Genomic DNA, 25,848 nt, shown 5'->3' with positions numbered 1-25,848 from the left:
TCTTAAAAACAGATTCGGGAATGAAAATTGCAGAAAGGGGCGGTTTTATCACGTTTCTAATAAATCAGCATTCTCCTTCTCTTTATGGAGGCTTGCCTGCTCTCCTGGCAGTCTTTAAACAAAATCCAAACACAAAAGCACATCCAAAATATTTCACACATGCCGGGCACCCAAATCAGACGCAAGGAAAAACATTACCCGTGCACTGCTTTTAAGGTCCCACTTGTGCATTACTTTATTTCATATCATGTTTATTTCATATCATATCATATATCATATCATATTTATTTCATATAATGTTTTGACACAAATGGCCTCCGTCAGGCGAAGGCAGTCGCGTGAGTCCTCTACCATTAATATCCCACTGATGGTGGATGATAACTTCACGAGTCGATGACTGGATGATTGAGCACACACAAAGTTCAAGTTCAACTTTATTATCATGTGTAGAATACAATGAAATTCTCGTGCTCTGGCTCTCTCTCTCTGCCTTAACACAAAGGACACAAGGACAAAGGACACACCATCCCAATTGCCAATTGCCAACACAACAATGTAATGGAATATGGGTGCGTCAGCTGTTCAGCAACCTGACTGCCTGTGGGAGGAAACTATTACTGAGACGGGTGGTGTGTGAGTTGATGCTCGGGTAACGTTTTTTAAACGGAAGGAGCTAGAACAGAGCATGATCGGGGTGTCCTTAATGATATTATGGGCTTTCCTTTTGCAGCGAGTGGTGTAACTACAATGGAGTTGTGATAGTTCTGTGCCGATGATTTTTGCTGCTGTCTTTACTTACAGTCCTTTGCAGTATTCTGCAGTCCTGAGCTGTCAGGTTGCCAAACCACACTGTGATACAGCCTGTCAAGACACACTCCATGATACTGCCATAAAAGTTCATAAGAGTTTTGGTATGAGTGCCAAAACTCTTGAGACACCTCAGAAAATATAGCCCCTGCTGTGCCTTCTTCAGGATGCAATTGGTGTTGAGAGACCATGTGAGGGTATCTGCGATGTGTAAACCAAGAAATCTAAAACTGCCCACAATTTCAATGATGAACCATCGATGGAAATAGGAATGTGATTTCCTCTGATCTATCTAAAGTTAACAATGATTTCTTTTGTCTTACTGACATTTAGAGAGCGGTCGTTATCATGGTACCATATGGTTATATCTTCCACTTCCCTCCTATAGGCCCTCTCATCACTGTTGCTTATTAGTCTGAACACTGTGGTGTCACCTGCAAGTTTAATGATGCCGTTGTCATATTTGGCAACACAGTTGTGTGTAAACAGACTGTACAAAAGGGGTCTGAGACACCAGCCCTGAGGTACGCCTGTTCTAAGAACTAATGTGGATGAGTCTGTTTTACCTATTCTCAGTCTGGGGCCTGCCTGTCATGAAATCAAATAGCCAATTACAGATAGAATCACTCAGACCGAGACGTCTGAGTTTCAACACCAGTTTGGATGGCACAGTTGTATTAAAAAAGGGCTGTAAACAATAAACAACATTCTAACATAGTAGGTATTTTTCTTTTCAAGGTGTACTAAAGCAGAGCAAGTGAGACGGCATCATCTACAGATCTACTGGAACAGTAGGCAAACTGTAGTGGGTCAATGGTTACAGGAATGTTACATTTTATATATGATATAACCACTCTTTCCAGACACTTCATAATAACAGGTCAAAATAATAGGGCAGTAATCATTAAGACAAAAAACGGGTGTTTTCTTAGGTACGGGCACATTGGAGGTTTTCTTAAAACACAGTGGAACCACACACAGTGACAGGGACAGGTCAAAAATGTCAGTAAAAACCTGAGACAGCTGAGTCTAACATGGCTTGAGGACACGGGAAAGGATGCCATCTGGGTCAGCAGCTTTACAAGCCTTAACCCATTTTACACACATTAAACACATTAAGTCCTGGATGTTGTCCATGCAAAGCGACACTGGAACACACATGGACACAGATACAGGACACTCTGATTCAACAGTGCTGTGTCCATCAACAAGAGCAACATATACCTTGTCAAAAAGGATCTTATGTCAAACTTTTAAAAATATATTTTATAAGGGCAACACCTCCAAAGTTCGCATTTCACAAACCTTCATGACGCCTTTAATTGGACCACAGGAGCTACTAGCTGGGCACACTGCCGGACAGCCTCCGCAGGGAGACTGTCACAAGCATGTCATTCCTGTCATTGCTAGAATATTCTTGGAAGAGCAAGGACAACGAAAGGGCATGACTCACAGTAGGGGATGAGTGCACGGAAACAAAAATATTTAAAAAAAAATGATAAAATATGTTTTATAGTTACTATGTGGGTTGAGAAAGTTTGAGATTGTGTGCTTTGTTTACAAAAGGAAGAGGAAGGTAGAGTTTTACTGAAAGTGTATTTTGTCTTCTTGATTACTTTCGGTGAGTCGGTCTTTGTTACACAATCCAGACAGCAATTCTGATATTATTCAGAGTTATCTGAGCCAAAGATAACAAATACTCTCAAGAGTTAATGGGCTTCATCTCATCATGTCTAACAATCTCTTCTTTGTGTGTATGCAGCGAACTCCAGCCTTGGCTCGCTTCGACTTCAGAGCAGAGACTCTAAAGTAGGTGAAAGACGTCATAGCATGCCAGGAGAGTTTGCCACAACTTGTGTGACACATTCAGAGAAATTTAAGACCGCATATGCAGCCATCATGCATGCATCTGTAGCATCCATGTGAGGTTAAAGGTGATGGCATGCACATGTCTCGCTAGCCGAGCAAACCTTGGTTAGTTTTTTTCCGCAAATGAATCTTGGCGTTTGTTTCACACCTCCTGCAGTATCAAATGGGTGGGGGTTGCCACATGTAATGAAATGGCGAGTGCCCGAATCTTGAGAAAATTACAGGAAATGGCTTGAAATAGTTCTATGTAATTGACGTCTTGCTTGAAAATCTATACGGATGCAGTAAATCCCACCCGTCTGGTGTTTCAAGGAGGTGAAAACATAAACCAGGAATAGCCGGGTCTCCAACTGACCCCACCGTCTTCATTCTTATATTTTAAAGTACTTTTGTTTTTTTGTTTTTCATGCACTATTCAGTCTGTCTTAAACATGTTTTGTCCTCTTTTGTCAGGGAGTTACCGTTTCAAAAGGGAGACATCGTGTACATCATTCGACAGGTGGATCAAAACTGGTATGAGGGAGAACATCATGGAAGAGTTGGCATTTTCCCCCGAAGCTACGTGGAGGTGGGCAGTATTTTGCCAAACCAACTGTTTTACTTCTAGGGCCTCTGTTTTCCTTAACCCACGATAATCACTCTCGATAGAACTGCCAAGAAGACAAAAAAATATTTTTCAGTATATTATGATTAAGAAATTTCAGCTACCCACTGGCATCAGTTTTTAACAAAGCACACTATAAATTTACATATCCGTCATTATTCTAACCTCCGTGTGTTTTTAGACACATAAATTCACCATAATCCGGTCATTGTGTGTGGTGAGTCACAGTGAAAATAAATATGAACTCAAACTCACATACAGCCTGTTTTGACATTTTTTTTGTGTGTGTTTATTCAGCTCCTTCCCCCCACAGAGAAGGCCCAGCCAAAGAAAAGTGCCCCAGTACAAGTTTTGGAGTACGGAGAGGCCATCGCTCGCTTCAACTTCAACGGTGACACGGTGGTGGAGATGTCCTTCAGAAAGGTACTCCATTACAAACTGAAGAGTTGAATATTGCCTTTTAATGAAAGATTGTTTTTTTTGTTTCTTTAGAGAATAAAGATACATATGCACAGATAGAAGATGTCATTAACTTCTCATTCTTTATTTTGTTCACATGAAGGTATTACCAAGCATGTATAGGGATTTTTCTCAGCAGGAATTCAGAACACTTTATTTGTCGTTTCGCCATTTCCCCCAGCCCACAGCAGTACAACACAAACACAAAAACACATCCAAAAACTACAAGAACACACAGATCCAAACTGAAACATATATCCAAACTAAACAAAAAAAATTACTGTCCAAGGGAACGAACGTCAGCCAGGATGACTGTCGGAACTGCCAGTCTGCATGGGCTAGCAGTTAGCTTAGCCCGCCCATAGCATATAGCATGTAGGAACAATCCTACATGATATATGCTATGGGCATATCAAACACATACGGCACAGTAAGTTACGTAGCTGAAAGAGGTGTTCTTGCTCTCTCTTTTTCCTTATATGTATGTTATATTTATGAACATATATATGTTCCGTCCTTCGGAGGAGATGTTAAACCGAGATCCTGACTCACTGTGGTCATTAAAGATCCCGTGGCACTTATCGTAAAGGGTAGGGGGTTCCCCCGGTGTCCTGGCAAAATTCCCAACCTGGCTTTCTCCATCTGGTCAGCTAATCATCCCCCCATGTAATTGGCTTAATGGTCCCTCCCTCTCCACCTCAAGCTTATGTGTGGTGAGTGTTCTGGTGCAAAATGGCTGTCGTGCTTCAACCAGGTGGGTGCTGCGCATTGGTGGTGGTTGAAATGAGTTACCCCCTTCAATGTGAAGCACTTTGGGTGTCTAGAAAAGCGCTATATAAATGTAATGATTATTATTGTTATTATATTCTGGTATGTGATATGTGATTTTCCATATATTCTTGTGAGCTTACGTGGTACCTGATATACATGTGCAGGGGGAAAGGATCACACTGATTCGCAGAGTTGATGAGAACTGGTATGAGGGCAAGATATCAGGCACCAACCGCCAAGGCATCTTCCCCGTCACCTACATAGAAGTGCACAAACGGCCCCGGGTCAAAAATGGAGTTGAATACCCTGATCCTCCCTTCAGCGGTTCGCCTCAGCGCAGCACCAATGCTTCACCTCAGGTAAGGGCATACACCCACACTGGGTTGTACTTTCTCGCTTAAACTTTTCCAAAATTCTTTCGCATTTTGTCTGTTCTTCCATGAACATTTAATTTGACCATCCTTTTGTTCTCACTGAGGTTTTTTTCATCCTCCTTGTACTTTTTTGTTCCTTTTTCCTATCTCTCATTCCCCCTCTCCTCTCTTCACTTCCATCTCCTCCTACCTTTGATGGCCGTGTTGCCATAAAAGCTGTACCGTAATCGGCTCACCACGTCCCCTCTGCCCCTCCCTCGCTCCCCCCGCCGCTCCGTGTCCCCCGAGGTGCACGCCATCTCCTCCGAGTGGATCTCCCTCACTGTGGGGGGAGGGAGCCCCCCCGCCGCCCCTACCCCTCCTCTGCCCCCACTGCCTACTGTGTCCTACCGCTGGGGGGAATATCTGCCCCCCTCCCTCTCTGCCAGCCCCATTCCTCCCATCATGGGCAGCCCTTACCTCACCTCCCCTACAGCCTCCCCGTCGGCCTCACCCTTGCCCCCGCCGTACCCACCACGCCCCAGCTCAGCCACTCCCTTTCTTACTTTCACCCCGCCCCAGGGGGAGGACTTCCTGCTCTCCCCTCCCTCCCCCCGTCTGTCCCGCAGCATAAGCCCCTGTGGAGGGCCGGTGCTGGAGGGCTGGTTGAGGGGGGATAGAGAGTTGACAGAGGGGGAAGGAGCAGAGGGAGACAGGGGCAGTGGCCGAGAAGCCCCGGGCAGCTGGCGAAATAGCCCCGCGGAGGTATCTGCTGCATGGTGTGTGATTTTTTTTGCATCTGAGGCTCGCGCTGGAACATGGGCTATGGGTCACAACACGATTACCTTAAACGGCTGCTCATCAGCATACTCGTGGATAGCTGATAGTTATGTGGAAGACGTGTCTAACTGTAGTTTGACTTGGTGTTGATCTTAGCCAGATGAAGTGCCTAATTCTTCCTGATGTATCCAGGCAGAATCACTGAAGAAGCTCTTTACACTGTTCAGGGTTTTAGTGCCTGCAAGTCTGCATGTTGTTGTTTGTGCTCCACTAACACGCAAAATTTAAGGCAGACTTTGAGTCTTGTGTAAAAGTTGAGATCGAAAGAGTAGCGACACTGTACCTGCAATGACGTGACCTGGGTTTGATTGCTCGGAGTTTGTGTACAAATAATTCATCACACAATTGCATGTGTTAAACGCTCAAATTTCCATCTAAGACGTGTGATTTTTGGATGCTGTTTGAGGGTAGAGGTTGATTCAAGATCGTAAGTTAACCTGAATTATTCTGTATCACAAAGATTTCTGATGTTGACCACTGTTTCAACCATGGTGAAAACCAGACGGACACGCAACATGATAGGCACTTCACTATCAATATCATTTATATACCTTTTACGGTGTGTGTATATATATATATAGACATCAAAACAATGGATTTCATTATGAAACATAGGTGCTGATTTTTCTTCCTTTCTCCTTTCAGTTGATGAGAAATGAAAGCGACTTGCAAGGGCCGACCTCAAGAAGCCCTGTCATGTTGTTTGATATCCACGATAACAACAATGCTAACTCATTTGCGGTAAGGCAACAGTTACCATTTAGTTTGGTTATACCGATTTGAATACCACCATGTTGTAGAAATTATGTAAATTACATAGTTTGCTTAAACTTAGATAGTGGGGGTTCACAATCTGTTTAACACTTTAACCCAACACTGTCAAAGATCATTCACATTTCATTTGACCCTCTTCATCCAACTCACATCAAGTCTTCTAACCTGTATTTGTTTTCCTTGTTCGACCTGAGATTAGATTACTGTTCTTTTTTTTGGATATGTTGCCTGTCGTCTTTTGCTATGACTCTGAATGCCTTTGCTGAATACTGTCCTGTGAAATGTGAGCTAATATTTCATGTTCTGTACACTCTTCATAAACTCACTCTGGTGTCTTGCTTTTTCCATGCCTTCTCACCTGGGGCCCATGTACCACCATCTCTTTTCACGGCTTTCCTGGCTTTTTAATGGATCACTTCCTTTTCTGCCACACTACTTACTGGACTCCCCCCCCCCCCTCTCCTGTCTGAATCCCCTAACTCTTCACTCCCCTCTCCACAACCTCCCTTCTTGTTTCCCATGGCCCTTGCTGGGGACCTCACGGCGGGGCCACTCTGTCTTTCTGGGGTTCGTCACTACTAGGAGGCGGTGTGTAATGAGATCATGAATATAGCTGAGACCTCGGTGAGGTACTGCAGCACCTTGTCCCACCCCCATGACTCTGTCCACAGACTAGCCCCCCACCCCAGTAAAAAATCTTTCATCATTTCCCAGCAACCCCAGTCCCACAGCAGCAGCCCGGAGCCAAGTCGTCTCAGCTGTGGAATGTGAGTAGTACTATGAAAGATAACCGATAGATTAATTAGAGTTATTCCAAGTCCAGCCTATAGGCCAACCTGCAAAACTCTCGCATAACACACATTTCCTTGGAAGTCAAAATTCCTTCCATATTATACATGTTAAAGGGGAATAATCGCAGTTTTCAACATTACCTCGATATACTATATGTTGTAGAGATAACACTCCATTAGCAGCCATACTGCTGAGCAGTCTTCTGTCTGTTTCGCTGAACTTAAATGTGACACTTCCAACAAAAAATACAGATTATAAGAATGAAATAAGCCTATGTGTATACTCGATGCCTTTGATTAAATGAGCAGATGGTTTCCAGCCTGGATATTCAATGCTATATCATTGGTTCTGCTTCTGAACTATAAAACCTGTTAAAACTATTCTTTAAAGGGAAACATTCATGATTTTCAATATTCTCTCTCTCTCTCTCTCTCTCTCTCTCTCTCTCTCTCTCTCTCTCTCTCTCTCTCTATATATATATATATATATATATATATACGTATGTATGTATGTATGTTGACGGGATAGTGCTCCATTAGTGTTCACCATTGAATTCATTGGTGGACAAGCTGTGAGTGTGAAAACTACAACCCTTACTTCCTGGTTTGCTGCTACATTGAAACAGGCTAGATTGTATAAGAAAATGTAAATAACACCTCTAATTACAAGTGTTGTTGCAAATGCTGCCGAATGCCATATGAAGACAACGATTCACCGACTGATCACCAGTGATGTCACTGATAGACACTTTCATGAACAATTTTGGAAGTTGGTTGACGTTTCAGAGACACAGTAGACTGTTCAGTATTATGGCTGCAAATGGACTCTTTCCCTACAACATGTATAGATAGATAATGTTGAAAATTGTGATGGTGAGAGCGGAGCGTCTATGATGGTAGCATAGCGGCATAGATGGTAGCGTAGTGGTCTATTCCGTTGCCTACCAACACGGGGACCGCCAGTTCGAATCCCTGTGTTACCTCCGGCTTGGTTGGGCGTCCCTACAGACACAATTGGCTGTGTCTGCGGGTGGGAAGCCAAATGTGAGTATGTGTCGTGGTCGCTGCACTAGCACCTCCTCTGTTCAGTCGGGGGTGCCTGTTCGAGGGGGGAGGGGGAACTGGGGGGAATAGCGTGGTCCTCCCACGCGCTACGTCCCCCTGGCGAAACTCCTCACTGTCAGCTGAAAAGAAGCGGCTGGCGACTCCACATGTATTGGAGGAGGCATGTTGTAGTCTGCAGCCCTCCCTGGACCAGCAGAGGGGGTGGTGCAGCGACCGGGACAGCTCAAAAGAGTGGGGTAATTGGATGGGTACAATTTAGGAGAAAAAGGCAGAAAAACCCCCAAAAAATAAAAATTGTAATGGTTTCCCTTCAAAGTAAAGTATTTTTACATTTAAGAAGAGGTGCCAATGATATCACAATGACTGTCCGACCGGGAAGCCGTCTGCTCATGTAATGGAAAGCACTTGAGTATCCAGACGCTACACCTCACCTCATATTAGGTCATCCCTGTGCTCCATATTGGTGGAGGTGTCAGTTAGGTTTTGTAAGCTCTGCTACAGTAATGTAAATCACACTGAGACTTGTACAGCTTTGATATCCAACTAGTCAACATAGTTCTGTGCATTATGTAAAGCAACAGGTATTCTATGGTACTGTATTTTTTTTTAAGAAGTGCAAGGACATCATGAGTTTAAAAATAGCAACGTTGTAACCGGTTTTCCTCGCAGCCATTCATCTTATTCCATAAGAATAAACATTACATGTCTTCAAAGGGTTCCAGCTTTGTGAGGTCACTGGTGCGGTGTCCCCTCTGTGATGGTTTTCCTGAGCATTGCTCTTTTCCTGCTTCAGTTTCCAGGCTTTGTACAGTTATGTGCCACAGAATGAGGATGAGCTGGAGCTGAAGGAGGGCGATCTCGTCAGCGTCATGGAGAAATGTGATGACGGCTGGTTTGTTGGTATGTGCTGTGTGCCTCAAAAGTAGATTCTTTAAACATGTAGTCACTGTGTCACATAAATCTATTTATGGGTTGTTGTTTTTCTTTCTTTTCGGAATGACAGGACAGGCTTACATGAGTACAATGAGCATATTTAGAATTACAGTTCATATAAAGTGGTGAACATTGCTCAGTAGTTTTCATTTTTGAACAAAAACAAAAGTGCATTGCAATGTGTGTCTCAGTGTGATTATGTGTGAATAATTATGAATATGAATAATTAATGTGATTGGGCGGCACGGTGGCGTAGAGGTTAGCACTGTCGCCTCACAGCAAGAAGGTCCTGGGTTCAAACCCCGGGGTTGTCCAACCTTGGGGGTCGTCCTCTGTGTGGAGTTCGCATGTCCTCCCCGTGTCTGCGGTGGGTTTTCTCCGGGTGCTCTGGTTTCCCCCACCATCAAAAAGACATGCATGTTAGGGTTAGTACTCCTGTCTGTGCCCCTGAGCAAGGCATGGCAAGACCAACTGGAGGTGGTCCCTGGGTGCTGCACGGCGGCTGCCCCCTGCTCCTAGATACACATCTAGGATGGGTTAAATGCAGAGGAAGAATTGCCCCACAGAGGTCAATAAAGTATCTCAAAATAAAAAAAATCCAAAAAAAATCAGCCTTTCGTGATTAGCAATTATTATACCTTTTCCTAATCACAAAGCATGCTTTTATGTAATTGTTCCTCATCCACAACCTGACATGTTTCTGTTTCTTGTTGGCCCACAGGTACCTCAAAGAGGACAAAACAGTTCGGGACTTTCCCAGGGAATTATGTGAAGGAGGTGAAACTGTAAAGCTTCCTAATCTGGTTGTAATACTTGGTTGCCTGTGCGGTCTCAGAAGTAATTGCTATTGTGCATAACTGTTGGTTAGACGAGTCACTTGGCCGGGTGAACACATCAGTGTGGAGGTGTGTTCGGTTGCACGAGGTGAAGACAAGACAGCTGTCGACCCCCCCAGCCTAGCTAGACCTCAGTACGCTATATAAATACCTTGACCACACTTTAAACACTGCTCGGCAGAACCCATCCAAATTTCCCAGTGTGGGGATTTCAAAATAAAGTTCCCCTCAAACTGTCAGTCGCCATTATTGTACATAGTAACCTCGTTTTGTCAGTGTAATTTACAACGAACAAGTGTTTACATAGCACCTCACTCCGGAGGCCAGCAGCAAAGCAGTGTATAGAGTGAAGCGTGGAACACGCTATCTAGATTTGGAGTAAAAAATTAATTATTTTTTGATGTGAGATTGAAGCGGCTTGTTCAGCACTAGAGGTGCTGTTGTTTCATTATCGGCTCTTTTTTTTCTGACACATTCAAGGACAGGAACGATATATGTAAAACCCCATGAAGAAGACTTCTTCTTCAGTGAACCCAACAGCCTCCGTGACGTTTTGTTCTGTCGTGTGAAATCAAGTATGAAGCGAATGTTATAAGATTTTCTACATTTACAGTTACTAAATAGTTATCGCCTTCTTTTGAGAAAAAAAAACCCACAGTACACACACACTCACTGTAGTCCGGAAGCTTCCAATGCCAGTTCAGTATTGCCTTCGTTTTCTGTCACTGGTGTATTTACGTGCACATGACAGAATAGTTGAAATGTTTGATTATAATGTCAACTTTTATTTTTCTTAAATAAGAATAAGAAAAGTTACAGTCTTGCCCTTTACACACGTGTAAGGGCGTGTGTGTGTGTGTGTGTATGCATGGCGGATTCACTGAGGTGAAGCATCTCTTTTGACGTGTCATCTTATATGTCATACTTTTTCATTTAAATTATTTGACCATAGGTGATGCCTGTAAGGCAGTTGGTAGTTCAACAGATGAATAAGCTAGCCTGGCTGTAGCATAACCACAGGACAGGCACGGTAGCACTTAACTTCCTGTTTTGTCATCTTTGAAGGATTTTTTTTTTCTGATATTACCGCAGCTTGATCAATTATGACACAAAAAAAATGAATTCGATCCAGTAAAGGAGAGCCAGCGGGCTATCTTATAATGCAGCCATCCAGATTTTTAAGGGCATGCTAAGTTTTTAAATATATGTCCTTGCTGTCCACACTTTATATTCCAGCCAACACTGAAGCTTGTTCAGAGGCTCTCCAAATACAGCCACATATTTTCATATGTAATCCATAAAACCTTTTCTTACAGTTATTGGAATGACCCTATAGGGTATTTAGGTCAAGCATCAGTACAGCATGTGAAAGAAAATCACAGATCAACAAACGGATTTAAAGCATGAAACGATACAACCAATGCCTCAATATTTTTTATCTTTAAGAAGTGCAAGAGTCATCAGAAAGCCAATTCTCCGGTCCGTGAAACAGAGCGGCTCTCTCTCGAGGGGGACGGCTTGTAATTCTGGTGATTAAAGCGTCGGACCCGTCTTCCTGAGAGCACACATAGATCCCCCGTCTCAAGCACCCACAGACGCCACATGTCAGTAGATCCTCTGAAGCAGTAGAGCGAAAGATGGTGCCCATTGTTGTGAAGCTTTCTTTCCCTTTGTGTTTTTATCACTCCTCATCATCATCATCATCATCATCATCCAGTGCAACGGACTCATTAGTCCTTTCAAACAGTGTATGTGGACACATTTTGGCGCTTGGACTACAAAATGTATGGGGGTTCGCCACGTAAGACACAATACTGAAAGGGACCGGGGTGTCCGTTAAGTATACTTTAAGAGAAAAATGAGCTGATTCTACTGGGATTTTGTGTTGATGGTTAGCGGTGTGGTAAATTAGCAAGACAAATCATCGATTATCAACAGAAAATCTACAAATAGTAGAGATGTCTCAAGAGTCCGGATACGTCATAGTCCCAGTCTATACGTTATTGATCCAGTGTAGGCTCCAGCATGCCGCGACCCCAGTTGGGATAAGCGGCTTGGATAATGGATGAATGGATGGATGTTTAAAATACGTTATACAGACAGATTACCTGTATGCCTTCAGTTAATGTGTCCGACACACGGCGGGTATAGTCATCGTGTGTTTCTCTGAATGTGCTGGCTGCAGTTTTGCAGTGATGACGAACGTTGGGCTGGTTGAGTTGAAGCTGTATGTGGCGACCACTTGATGGGGTTGTGTTCACATATTTCACTTCACTAGCACAGGGTTTTTATCCTCGATCTCATTTGCTATGGAAACCGAGTGGATATTTCAGTCTATGGAGATCAGTACTACCAGTTTTGCCGTGACTCAACGAGAGAACGTTTGTTCAATATTATTAAAAAAAAATACAATTCACTGCTTCACACGTGTCTCCCTGTGATACCTCCGACGTGATGAGGTGTTTCATTGAACCCGAGGAGCGTGATTTTAAACCTGCTCCTGAGGGCTGATGTGCCGATCGAGTCGCTCATGAAAGCGTTGATCAGCTGGGACTCTAGAATAAGTTGTAAGCCATTCCCAATTCTAACGCTTGCTCGCCGTACCGTCTTTTTCCTAACAAACAGGGATGTGCAGATAGATGTGGCCCATTTCAAATAGACTGGATGATTGATTGCCATCGACAAAAAAAAAACAGAAACAATCACTTATTGTGTTTAGATAATAACCCGAGTTTAAGTCACTACACGGTGGAATATTGATAGAATGTGCTCCATAAAACATCGTGGGATGTATGAATGTACGAATATATGAATGTGGGGGCAATGTACACAGAATATGTAAAAAAAAAAAAAGATCAGATCTTTCCTCTTGTATGAACATGCGAGCTATCAAGCAGCATGACACAATAAGGATTGTAAATATGTAAAATAAAAATAGGTTGCAAGTGATGGGAAGTCAAAGTAAGCATTCTGTCAGTTGTACCAGTTTATATGAAAGAGTTTGGCGAAGCACAGGATGAAGCGTTGTTGAGCACAGGTGTTTGATGCATAGGAACATTACGCTGCCATTTGTGAGAACTATAATGCCTTATGTTGGATGCAGAATTGTGCCTCATTTTCATTAACCGTTCCCCTGTTTTGATCGTCACTGAAATGTATCCATTACATAATTAATATTCTCATTGTTTTCCCATTGTCCTATTCTATGTGACGGGAGAATATTAACTAAAAAAAAACTTGTCAGTTACTGTGCAAGTACCTAAAGTGCAACATGATGCTTCAAATTAATGATTAATTATGATAAGAATGGATGCCTTAGTTTGGCGAAAAACAACCTGCAACAGGTTTTGTTAGTTTGCTTAAATTTGCAGTGCTGTTACAATGACAATATTAAAATAAAGATGATACTATACACTGCTGTGATTTCGGTATTATGCAATATTCAATAAACCATATAAAATACTATGTATGCACTGTCTTGATTTCTAGCTTTACGTTTCCAAGGGAAACGGGTAAGAACCAACACACACGACACACACAGGGAGGTTACGGTAACATGCAGTTTAATGGTCAAGGCCAGGCAGAGGTCAGTACACAGGAAATCCGTCCGATGGGCGACCAGATAAACAAGCTCAAAGCTCAAGTTCTACTTACTGGGGTTTTCAGTCTGAACAGATCCGACGAGGGGCAGGCAAGAGAAACAAGGTCCAGGAAACTTCAAACAAGGGTAGATGGTAGAACAGCGGTAGGGCAGCATGGTGGCCCAGTGGTTAGCACTGATGCCCCAGCAAGAAGGTCCTGGGTTTGAACCCCAGGCCGTCCCAGGTCCTCTCTGTGTGGTGTTTGCATGTTCTCCCCGTGTCTGCGTGGGTTTCCTCCGGGTGCTCCGGTTTCCTCCCACCATCAAAAAGACATGCGTGTTAGGGTTAATACTCCTGCCTGTGCCCGTGAGCAAGCCAATGGAGAGAAGAACAGGTGTTGGTCCCCAAGTGCTGCAGCTGCCCACTGGTCCTATACAATAGGATGGGTTAAATGCAGAGAACAAATTCGTTTAAGAATACAATGACAAAATAAAGTAAAGTGGCTTTATTTTCTAGAAAGGGAAACACTGGATAGCTTGGCTGAAGACACCAGGCAAGCTGGCAGGGGAACCAGGGGAGCATATGAGCTGGGGAGCTAATGAGAGAATGGGGAACAGGTGTGGGATACATGGGGTTGACTGAGGAAAAAACAGGAGCCAGAACTGAGGCAACAAGACTGGTGAACTTCAAAATAAAACAGGAAAGCCAGACAATGATAGAGATAATAGGCTGACTGACAAACCATGGAAGACTGAATGCTGAAAATAACTGAATTAAACTAGGAGACAGTAAAATGACTGACTGGGAGACATCGTAACAGGACCCCCCAAGGAATGGATTCCAGACGTTCCAACAAGCCAAGCAGGGCAAGTGGCCTGGGAGATGATGAATGAGGCTGGGGATCTCAGACGGATGGCCTGAGAGTTGGATTGATTCATGCAACCAGTCTGGAGGGCAACCGGATGCATGACTGAGGGGCGGAGCAGCTCTGGTGGACGGGCAGGAGTATGACTAGACGTGCAGGGCTGTTCTAGAGGATGACGTTGGCAGGACCGCTCGGAAGTTGACCAGATGATGGGAAACCAGGGAGGCGGCGCCTAGGTGGCCAGCCAGAGCACATGGGAATCTGGTCAGAGGCCCTGGGACTGAGCAAACAGGAAGCTGGGGGTTGGAGCCATAGAAAGAGGGGCCGCTGAAGATCCTGGAGGTGGAGCCACAGGAGACAGGAAGCAGGGCCACTGGGGGTGCTGCAGACTGGAGGGGAAGCCACAGGAGACACAGGAAGTTGAGCCACTCGGGATGCTGCAGACACTGGAGGTGGAGCCGCAGGAGACACAGGCCACTGGAGATGCTGCAGACTCTGGGGGTGGAGCCACAGGAGACACAGGCAACTGGGCCTCTGGAGACATAGGGAGCTGGACTGCAGGAGACACAAGGAACTGGGCCACTGGAGACACAGGGAGCTGGACTGCAGGAGACACAGGCAACTGGGCCACTGGAGACAGAGGAAGCTGGGCCATTGGAGATGCTGCGGATTCTGGAAGGGTGTCAGCAGGTGCGGCCGGCTGCTGAGGGTCTGGCTGGTCGTCAGCAAAGACGACCTACTGCTGGAGATCGGGCAGGGCATCAATGAAGCCAACCAAGATCTGGCAGGGCGTCAGCAGGTGCGGCCGACAGCTCAGGATCAGACTGTGCATCAGCAAGGACAACCAACAACTTGGGACCAGGCCCTACTGACGGCTCGGGATCTGGCTAGTATGTCAGCAAGGACGGCCGACGGGTGCAGGAAACATGAAAGAGACTTCAAACACGGGTAGACTGATTGAACGAGAGTTAATGGATCGCTTGGCTGAAGACGCAAGACAATCTGGCAGGGGAACCAGGGGAGTATATGAGTTAGGGAGCTAATGAGAGAATGGGGAACAGGAGTGGGATACATGGGCTTGACTGACGACAATTCCAGGGGCAGGAACGACAAGACAGGTGAACTTCAAAATAAAACAGGGAAGACAACAGACCATTGTCATAGAGATAATAGGCTAACTGACTCAAACTATGGAAGACAATGACAGCTGAAAATAGCTGACTGAACTAAATTGGGAGACTAAATTAGGAGGCATAGTAAAATGACTGACTGGGAGACATCGTAACACTAGCAAAGACTCCATGGACAGATTATTAAGATGTGAAAAAAATCTTGGATCGTAATTAACTTAGAAAAACACTTTAAGGGCTTTTGTTGTAAAACCGCTCAAAAAAATGATGAACATTCATTTGGGCAATATTGAAGATGTTTAAGGGTCTAGTGATGAGGGCTTTCAGAAAACATGCTGAATTTCCCTTAAATTGTCCAAAAGCAAACTGATCCATTGAATAACTAAATATGTAGAATAGGTCAGTGAAAATATGTGCCAAAGGTAGAGCTGGCCATCTCAGCTGGGTGATAACTTCAAGTAATTTTAAATTTACGGTATGAAACCTGATTTTAAACTCAGGTAAATAAGAATAACTCAAAGTATAAAGAAAAAAAATACTGCCAGCTGTGGTCTGTTGACTGCTGTCTCAAATTCAGACTGTCCAGCGAGGTATCAAGGGAACATTTCTGGGTAAAAGGCCAACAAGAGGGCGCCACTTAATGGCTATGAATGGTGGCTAAGTACTGGCCTCACCAATGACCCATTCCAGGGAATTAAATTCATTCAAAAGTTACTGAGTAACAGCCTGCTTTTACCACTGTTTCTTCTGAACTTGTGGGAATAAAGCGCTGGTGACTCAAGAATTGGTATTGTGCTTTCACTTCTCCACTTTACATACTTTACATACTTGACAAATTCCATGTTATGTTGAGAAGCATTCAGAAGGCAATAACTGCTCCGCAGATTGTAAAGGAATGCAGCATCTGTCTCAGGTTGACGTCCAGCTGCACTTTCAGTGAGCCGGCTTGCTTCAGACTAATTACATTGTGAAAACAACTTGCTTGGTGATGATGGTAATTACGTGTACGTTGATGTTTTGAAACCTCCAAATCCCAGCTCCATTCACAACGCAACAGAGCAGCAAGCCATGTTGTGTCAGCACTTTCCCCACACAGTATCACAAAAATACAACAACACGGTGGGCCGGTCCCATTAGCCACACTTGATCCACGCTTTGGGCACTTGTCATAACCTCACCAATACGGTGCATTATGGGTCATACACTTAATTTAAGAGCAGGTAACGTGCACATCAAGCGCAATGCACTAAACGCATGAACGTGCACAAGGGCCCAAAGTGACCCAGCCCAGTGTGGATAATGGGACAGGCCCAGTATGCGGTATTACCTGATGGTGAAGGTCTTCTACAAGCTTGGTCTGCCCTATCTGCTTGTTTAGCCACAAATTATAACAAGACTGTATCAGACCTTACCAAAAAAAAAAGTATACTTGAAGTTAATTTTATTAAGTAAAGTCAAGTATATTTCCCAAGTATATCAATGTACTAGTTGTATAATCGTCAGTATACGCAAAGTATAGTTAAGTATAATTTTGTTTAGTATATCTCTGATAAGTACTAAAAAAGTACACTGAAAGCATACTCACTGATTTTTTTTTAGTTTAAAATAAGTATACTAATAGCCCACTTGGATAAACTACTTTTTTTGTCACCAGACTATTGTCCCCACAGGAGAGTCCTGACCGATGGTGAGCATTACAACGACCAGCGACAGAAGAATTCGCTGTCTGGAAATGATTAGATTAGTTTTGAATGAAAAACAATAGCTATGTGGGGTATCGGGAGGAAAAAATGTTTGGTCGCAAATCCTGTAACGTTGCAACTTTAAGGTCCTCCTGTGAGTGTACAAGACTGAAACCAGAAAAAAAAGCCGTGTTTCAGTCTTTCAGCTTCAGGGTTCAGTCAGCCTGTCTAGAGGAGGTTTTTTTTCCAGGACTTTTAACCAGAGATCTGTTGGCAGGAATTCAGTTTTTGGGAGCGGCACATTCCACATCCTGGGATTTGGCTCTACCTTAAATGGTAAACTCGCACGTATTCTGCGTGACGTCATGCGACGGCAGGCCCACATCCCTAAAACAAACACACTCTCTCGCTCTCGCTCTCTGTAGTTGTCTCTCTCTCGCGCTCTCCCTCTCTCTCTCTCTCTCGCGCTCTCCCTCTCTCTCTCTGTCTCATTCTTATCAGTGTGCAAGTTTCAATAGCTCAGGGTCCGCCCAGCCTCGCTGTTTCGCCACCGCAAAGCTTCCTCGGGCGGATTTTTTTCGACAATCGATCAGGCGCACATGTCACGTCCTGGAGGAAGTGACCTGGGACACTGAGCGAGTACCTCAGCAACCGCCGCACGCGCGTCCTTCCCTCTCCGCCGCAACGCCAAGATGCCTCTCCGCGTAGTCTTGCAGGGTCCCGGACCGTGGGGGTTCCGACTCGTCGGGGGAAAAGACTTTGAGCAACCTTTGACTATTTCCAGGGTGAGTGGCTCGGTTTGTTCGTTCTTGTGAAGACCATCCGTTTGTTGTCCCGCGTAGAAACTTTCACCTCAGAAGCAGAAGTGCAACTTCCACCGAGAAGAAAGAGGACGCGTCGCTTCTGAGCGGAGATGAGCGGACTCCTATCTGGCAGGAAACAGAGGGGGAGAGACGAGACGTGCATTATGACTATAATAACCTAGTTGTGTTGTTTGATGGGGGAAACGTTTTAAGCGTTGGTGTGGCGCAGTCACCGAGAAGCGCTTGTATGGTGGTCAACCCAGTTTTGCCTAAATTTGCGTTTTTATTGCGTTGACATGACTGCAGTAACATGGTTTGTGCAAGTGTATGACTTTCCAGTCACACAGAGCCTCTTCACACTAGAAGACACAAAACCCTCACTTTACTCATTTGTCGTTAACTGTGCACTTTCACGTCGCATAAAGCACAGCACATCTTCTCGGTGTACAAAATGTAGGCCGCTATATAGATAAACTTGACCGATCGATCATTTCTTAGCTGGGAACTTTGTTACACGTCCGCAGTTCAACAAGTGTGACACTATTTCAACAAGTTTGACTTAGACTTAGAAGGTGACACTGAAACCAGTTTTGCACTTTGTTTCCCCTGCCACTTTGCCTTCTATTCCCGTTCCTAAATGAATGTTGTTTTGCGGGGGTCGTTCCACTCCGCCCATGGAAAAGTGATCAGGAATTCCACTGCCATGCCAGATCCTCAGAGCTCATGGGGCTTTTCTCTAAACGTGTGTCCTGTGGCAGGTCTCGCTCGGGCCATACCCCTGACTTAAATACACCTCCCCACGTTTCAGGTTGTGTACATTCCGCTGGCCCCGTCTCCCATGTTGACAGTAAATAAAATAGATCAGTGTGAATAAGCAAAAACTGTGTCAAAGCTCCTTGAAGGTCATACGTTAACAGTAAAACAAGTCTGTACAAAGCATCGTGTGTGTGTGTGTGTGTGTGTGTGTGTGTGTGTGTGTGTGTGTGTGTGTGTGTGTGTGTGTGTGTGTGTGTGTGTGTGTGTGTTTTCTAGGTCACCCCTGGAAGCAAAGCCGCACAGGCCAACCTATGTATTGGAGATATGATCTTGGCTATTGACGGAGAACCCTCGGAGAACATGACTCACCTGCAAGCCCAGAACAAGATCAAGGGGTGCATAGATGAGATGGCCCTCTCCATAGACAGGTAGGATGGAATGACGTGGGCCTGTCTGATCTGCGTAGCCTCAGGCCTGAAAACCCAGTCACGAGACAGCTGTTCAGGAAAGGATGTGGTTTGGTCTTTTGGCAAGACGGTCTTTGGTTTTACTTGAGCCCTCAATCTGAGATGTGAATGTTCTATTGCGATTCTGTACGGCATCGCTGTGCTCCACTGTAACCGTGTTGCAGCTGTATGCTTTTAAGCAACGAGGATGATGTTTAAAATGAGTTCAGCAGGCAGATCAGGGCTTTTTTTTTTTTTTTTTAGTAATGGAGCAAATACTGTCTATCGGGGGCATGTTGTGGGGCGGGGTGGGGGTAAGCTGTAAAGGAAGCCAAGCCAAAATGGGCACCTGCAAAGCCGGGGCCTCAAAGAAGGGTGTCATTTTCAGCTGCAGTTAATCATAAACACAATAACACCTCTATTGCCTGACTTTATTACTGTATTGTGACATATTTCATGGACTAGGTGGTTATATAACATGCAGCTCGATTAAATGTTATTCGCAAGATTATTGTGTATGAATTCTGCATCTTGGCAAACTTGTACGTCTCCATTTTTCTTCCAGGTCAGAAGCTAAACTGTGGTCACCGCTGTCATCTGACGAAGGCAAAACAAACCCGTACAAGATGAATCTTGCATCGGAGCCACAGGTGTGTCTCTCCACACCCAACATCAAACATGGGCGAAAGACATTAGACTGTGAAATTGCCTACTGGGCTGTGTAATGTAGAATTAACTTGAAAAATCTCTTGCACAGGTAGTGATACACTTCCTGGAAACTTGCACTTTCCCATTCCACCAACAAAGGCCTGGCGTTGTTTTTTAAGTTTAGTTTGATGCTGCCAACGATGAAGTCATTGTTTACTTCCCAACAAGAGGTATCCTAGGCGACGGTAGTTTATCAGCCAAGCACTGACGCAAGACTCACTTCCTGCCTGTCGAGTGGGAAAACTGAGACCAAAGTGTGAATTCATGTAGGAAACGTGTGGCGTGTCCCAGTCTATACCACAGCTTTCACAGGTCACACATGCAGTGCATTCTGCCTCTCACCTTCAACCTGGCTCAAGCACTTGTCTCTGTCATTGACCACTTGGATGCCTTCTCACGCTGTGTTTGTTCAGCGGATTGTATCATGCTTTAAAGTCCATCATGAAAATGCTCCACGGTGTGTCGTCAGTTGCAGTTTGTCAATTCGGCTAGCCTTGCCCCCGCTTGCTAGCAGAGAGACTAGGTTATTCTGAATTTTAAATAGCAGATGCCTGAAGCATGAGCTATATTCGGAGGCATTGCCGTGTACCACTGCGAAGCATGAGCTGGATTTGGTGGTATTTATGTGCTGACTTTAAAGAAATGCCAGGGGCGTGAGTCTCTCCGTCCTCAGACACCACAAGTTGGACAGCCTTAATTCCTAAAGAATCCATAATGATACATTATACTGTTGTGTTACTGTGGCTTCGTGCACATCTTAAAAACGGTCACACTTAAGGCCTTAAGATGAAGATCCGCGCTTGCAGGATTTCATGTGATGTTTCATCTAATGCCTAAGTTTAGCGTTGTGTTCACTACTAGATCAAAACAGGGACGGTCACGTGCCTCCTGAGAAATTCATACGCCAAATGATTCTGGTTGATTTGATGACTAATTCAGGTTTTCAAAAAAAGTAGGAAAAAAAAGAATTCATCTTAACGCTTCACTGGTTGTGACCACTGACCACCAAGTGTGTGACTGTGCATGTTTTAGGTTGTGTCTAACTTGTGTGTTGCATGCGTGGTTTCCATACAAAAATAACTTCACGGTGCAGTGTTATATACAATTGGCAGGAGGTGAAACACATCGGCTCTGCACACAACAGGAGCGCTCTTCCCTTCACCGCTTTTGGTTCGAAGGTGGTGACCAACCAATACAACAATCCTGCTGGGCTCTACTCCTCGGACAACATCAAGGACTTCAACTCGGCCGTGGATGACGTCAAAACCCTGACTATACCCAACGAGCCCAGCAACATGTACGTGTTGCACGAACCTTTTTTCTTTGTTTTGTTATTTTTTTTGTTTATTTTGCTTAAGAATGCAATGAGTGGGGTGTCCGGGTAGCATAGCGGTCTATTCCGTTGCCTACCACCATGGGGGTCACCAGTACAAATCCCCATGTTACCACCGGCTTGGTCGGGCATCCCTACAGACACAATCGGCTGTGTCTGCAGGTGGGAAGCCGGATGTGGGTATATGTCCTGGTTGCTGCACTATTGCCTCTTCTAGTTGGTCTGTCGGTCGGGGCGCCTGCTCAGGGGAGGGGAAACTGGGGGGAATAGCATGATCCTCCCACGCGCTACGTCCCCCTGGTGAAACTCCTCACTGTCAGACGAAAAGAAGCGGCTGGCGACTCCACGTGTATCGGTGGAGGCATGTGGTAGTCTGCAGCCCTCCCTGGATGGGCAGAGGGAGTGGAGCAGCAACCGGGGCGGCTCGGAAGAGTGCGTTAATTGGCCAAGTACAATTAGAAGAAAGGGGGGGGGGAATGCAATGAGCGGGCATGTGTCCAGGTAGCATAGCAGTCTATTCCATTGCCTACCAACATGGGGATCGCCGGTTCGAATCCCTGTGTTACCTCCGGCTTGGTCGGGCAATCCCTACAGACACAATTGGCTGTGTCTGTGGGTGGGAAATCGGATGTGGGTATGTTTCTTGGTCGCTGCACTAGTGCCTCCTCTGGTTGGTCGGGGTGCCTTTTGGGGGGGGGGGACTGGGGGGAATAGCGTGCGCCTCCCACGTGCTACATCCCCCTGGTGAAACTCCTCACTGTCAGGTGAAAAGAAGCGGCTGGCAACACCACATGTATCAGAGGAGGTATTTGGTAGTCTGCAGCCCGCCCCGGGTTGGCAGAGGGGGTGGAGCAGCGACCAGGATGGCTTGGAAGAGTGGGGTAATTGGCCAGATACAATTGGGGAGGGGGAAAAAAGGGGGGGTAGGGGGGAAGAATGCAATGAGCTTTGTATATTTATTTCCAAAGACTATTTTAGGCGTATGTTTGTGTGCTCTGAGCCCTGTGGATGTAGATTGAAATGTGCCCTCTTGTTTTCTAGAGCGGATCCATCCAAGTCAGGGAAGAGACCGCCTGTCGTGGCAGACTCTGAAGTCTATAAAATGCTGCAGGAGAACCAAGATTCTGGCGAGCCTCCCCGGCAGTCGGCTTCATTCAAAGTCCTTCAGGAGATTCTGGAGACAGGTACATGTCTCACTCATCGATCACGCCCTCGTTTCATAATCAGCAGTGTTGCTTTTAGATTGATTGTAATTTTTTGTGACTTTTTTTCGTTCCCACAGCTACCATTCATTTTTGATTTAAAGAATACGATCTCATTGTTGTCACCTGTTGTCTTCTCACTGCATCCCTGGGTGACCACTTGTTTTAAAAAAAAAAAGGGCATTTACTGTAAAATCGTGTTTGAATGTGCATTTGAAATTATAGTGCTGATCAACAGCTATGCTAGTCTTTCTCTTTCTGTGACTTACTTCCTTAATGAAGGAATATCATTTTACTGACTATGTACTACTACCACTACTGCTAGTAGTACTGCTACTACTACTACTACTTTCGGCTGCTCCCGTTAGGGGTCGCCACAGCGGATCATCCATTTCCATGTCTTCCTGTCCTCTGCATCTTCCTCTGTCACACCAGCCACCTGCATGTCCTCTATCACCATATCCATAAACCTCCTCTTTGGCCTTCCTCTTTTCCTCTTTCCTGGCAGCTCCATATTCAGCATCCTTCTCCCAATATACCCATTTTATATACCCATAATATCAGTTTACTGACTGTATAAAACATAAGTAGTCCATGGAACAAACAAAAAACAAATATTTTGCAAGATTTTTGAGGGGTGTGTGTGTGTTCTTTATAGGCGACGCTGATAAACCATCAGGGTTCCGGAGTGTGAGACCCCCCACAACAAAGATTGGGGCATCAGTAGGAAATGCAGAGAAATTATCCGTATGTGACAAATGTGGATCAGGGATTGTGTAAGTATTTCATCACTCTGTTGTTTTCATTGCACGAATAAAGTTGGGTTTTTTTGGGTGGGGTGGGGGGGTGATGTGATGGCTGCTGTTGTCATAGTAGATCCACATCCCATTCTGCCCTCAACAGACTTACTGGTGAGGTTCCTTTGCTTGGAAAGGAGGAGGCACATTGCTTAGACTTTGTCTCCATCTTGTGGTTTATTTTTCTGTTGGCCCGCAGGATAGGTCTGTGTGAGTGGAGTTGACTCATGAGGGTGTGCCGGGTGATGCAGGCTCTCTATGGCTTAACTTGGCTGTTATGAGGAGAACTGAAGAGATGCTTCAACATGAGTAATGCCTCATCTACAATGAGGATTCTACACAAAACTGTTATGCTCCTACGTTATGCTACAGGGTCTGTAACGCTGCTGGGGGGTCAGAGTTCAACTTGTAGGGGGCCTCCAGGTAGCGTCGCAGTCTATTCCGTTGTCTACCAACATGGGGATCGCTGGTTCGAATCCCCATGTTACCTCCAGTTTGGTCGGGCATCCCTACAGACACAATTGGCTGTGTATGTGGGTGGGAAGCCAGATGTGGGTGTGTGTCCTGGTCACTGCACTAGCACCTCCTCTGGTCAGTTGGGGCACCTGTTCGGGGGGGAGGGGGAACTGGAGGGAATAGCGTGATCCTCCCACATGCTACGCCCCCCTGGCGAAACCCCTCACTGTTAGGTGAAAAGAAGCAGAGGGGGTGGAGCAGCGACCGGGATGGCTTGGAAGAGTGTGGTAATTGGCCGGATGCAATTGGAGAGAAAAGGGGGGGGGGGGGATTTGAGTTGTGCGAGTCAGATTTTGGCTATTTCACCATAACTGCCACATACTTTTACTTCATAGTTAAATTTTTTAGAATTTTAAGTTGAATTTCCCTACAAGTTCATTGTGTTGGGGAATATCTTTTGTTTGATTTTGATTTCCCATGAAGCACTACGTTGGCACTTCTGTGGTTCGTTTGCTTGTTTTACCACACTGAGACCCTGTTCATCTGGTTTAGTTTAGTGCTCATCACAGAAATATTCCCAGTCCTCCAAATGACAGTGAACAATTCCACGCTTGGAAAAAAACACAGTAACTCTCGAACGAACGCAAGCTGCTTAGGGATCGGGATCGACTGTGCGAGCAAAACGGGACGAGTTCCATGTATGATGTGTTGGGTTGTGTGCCCCCTCGCGTTTCATTAATCAGGCACTCTTTACGGGGCGAACTTGGATCTTCTGTATCTGACCTGTAAAGATGAGTTGTGTCTCACATCAGCGTTTTTAATTTGGTGCCACGGGTTTGAAATCGGGGTGCGGTTGAGTAAATGTATCCGCACACGGGGCCATAGTGTGTGTGTGTGTGTGTGTGTGTGTGTGTGTGTGTGTGTGTGTGTGTGACCATAGTTATTTCATGTCCCGTATTGTGATGCATGTTGAGCAGGCTGTCAGTGATCATCGTTGGAAATAAACTGGGTTTACATTGAAGGATCTGTAAAAAGTGTGTAATTTTGACATGGGGGTGAGGGGTTATGAGGGGGGGTTGTTTGAGTGATGATTTACTCTGCGTGTCACCACAACAGGGGCATGGTGGTGAAGCTGCGGGACAAGTTCCGTCACCCCGAGTGCTACACCTGCACGGACTGCGACGTCAACCTCAAGCAAAAAGGACATTTCTATGTGGAGGAGCAGATTTACTGTGAGAAGCACGCGCGGGAGCGGGTGACTCCGCCCGAGGGGTACGACGTGGTCACCGTCTTCCCCAAGTAGACCGCTCGCCGGACGCCGCCTCGGACTGCACGCCACTATCGGATGCCACGGAACGATCCCAAGACGTTACCGCTTTCCCAGGAAGACCCGCGGAGCGCTGCCTTTCCTGATACTGCGCTCCATTAAACAAAGTATAGGGTTACACAACTGAACGTGTCGATTTGCACATGAGCTTTGGCATCCGACAAATGAGAGCGGTGAATGCTATGAGGATGATTACAGATTTGCTGATTTGTACTTTTTTTTTTGGAAATATCCGCGTCCTCGACAGTTCAGATTTCTATTTGAGTATCAATTCAGCACGGGCAAGCTGCTGCTGCTGTAATGTAGTAATATAAATGCTTTATTTTGTACATGTTTATTATCTCCTCCCGTGACTTGTAATGAATGATGGTCTGCACCCCAAAAAAAAACCCATTGCATATGTTCTCCATTTGTTCAGTGAGCAGTCTTTTCTTATCCATCAAAATGACAACAACAAAACAAGACCCAAATAAATACTTTTTAGCTCAAACTACTCATCTCTTGTCCTCCGACGTTATTGATTTGGCTGCGTTACAGCGATGGCCGGTCACTTTGGTATCGTCCTTCAAGTAAGGTTTTGCCACATCAGACCAAACGGCGGGCCTTGTGTCTCCCCAGTGGCAGGATGACAGCTGTCAGTCAGTGTTTGCGGGTCAGGAG

The 25,848-nt window shown here is 45.2% G+C and overlaps 2 protein-coding genes across 2 annotated transcripts in view; both read left to right on the top strand.

Annotated features, from left to right (window-relative positions):
* LOC130123215 (sorbin and SH3 domain-containing protein 1) overlaps window positions 1-13,564 on the top strand; it is a 46,662-nt gene extending 33,098 nt beyond the window's left edge. The window contains exons 20-28 of the mRNA XM_056292350.1: window positions 2,570-2,616; window positions 3,130-3,244; window positions 3,578-3,703; window positions 4,675-4,869; window positions 5,101-5,628; window positions 6,349-6,444; window positions 7,060-7,244; window positions 9,127-9,233; window positions 9,988-13,564. Coding sequence (XP_056148325.1) covers window positions 2,570-2,616; window positions 3,130-3,244; window positions 3,578-3,703; window positions 4,675-4,869; window positions 5,101-5,628; window positions 6,349-6,444; window positions 7,060-7,244; window positions 9,127-9,233; window positions 9,988-10,055 — 1,467 coding nt within the window. The 3' untranslated portion in view covers window positions 10,056-13,564. The remainder of the gene's footprint in view (window positions 1-2,569; window positions 2,617-3,129; window positions 3,245-3,577; window positions 3,704-4,674; window positions 4,870-5,100; window positions 5,629-6,348; window positions 6,445-7,059; window positions 7,245-9,126; window positions 9,234-9,987) is intronic.
* Window positions 13,565-17,811: 4,247 nt separating this feature from the next.
* pdlim1 (PDZ and LIM domain 1 (elfin)) lies at window positions 17,812-25,597 on the top strand. The gene is made up of 7 exons (XM_056291803.1): window positions 17,812-18,145; window positions 19,196-19,347; window positions 19,931-20,015; window positions 21,186-21,370; window positions 22,448-22,590; window positions 23,267-23,384; window positions 24,978-25,597. Exons 1-7 carry the CDS (start codon window positions 18,053-18,055, stop codon window positions 25,162-25,164), a joined length of 963 nt encoding a protein of 320 aa, XP_056147778.1. The 5' UTR covers window positions 17,812-18,052; the 3' UTR covers window positions 25,165-25,597.
* Window positions 25,598-25,848: the final 251 nt, after the last annotated feature.

This window comes from Lampris incognitus, chromosome 13 (assembly GCF_029633865.1).
Source record: "Lampris incognitus isolate fLamInc1 chromosome 13, fLamInc1.hap2, whole genome shotgun sequence".
NCBI lineage: Eukaryota > Metazoa > Chordata > Actinopteri > Lampriformes > Lampridae > Lampris > Lampris incognitus.
Note: the sequence above shows the minus strand (reverse complement) of the source record. Positions and strands in the feature narration are given on the sequence as shown.

Excerpts from the sequence above, each read along its gene's own strand:
- pdlim1 (XM_056291803.1), top strand. The coding sequence starts at position 18,053 with ATGCCTCTCCGCGTAGTCTTGCAGGGTCCCGGACCGTGGGGGTTCCGA. Across the intron at positions 19,348-19,930 it reads ATGGCCCTCTCCATAGACAG|GTCAGAAGCTAAACTGTGGT; the intron begins GTAGGATGGAAT and ends TTTTTCTTCCAG. Across the intron at positions 21,371-22,447 it reads CCCAACGAGCCCAGCAACAT|AGCGGATCCATCCAAGTCAG; the intron begins GTACGTGTTGCA and ends CTTGTTTTCTAG.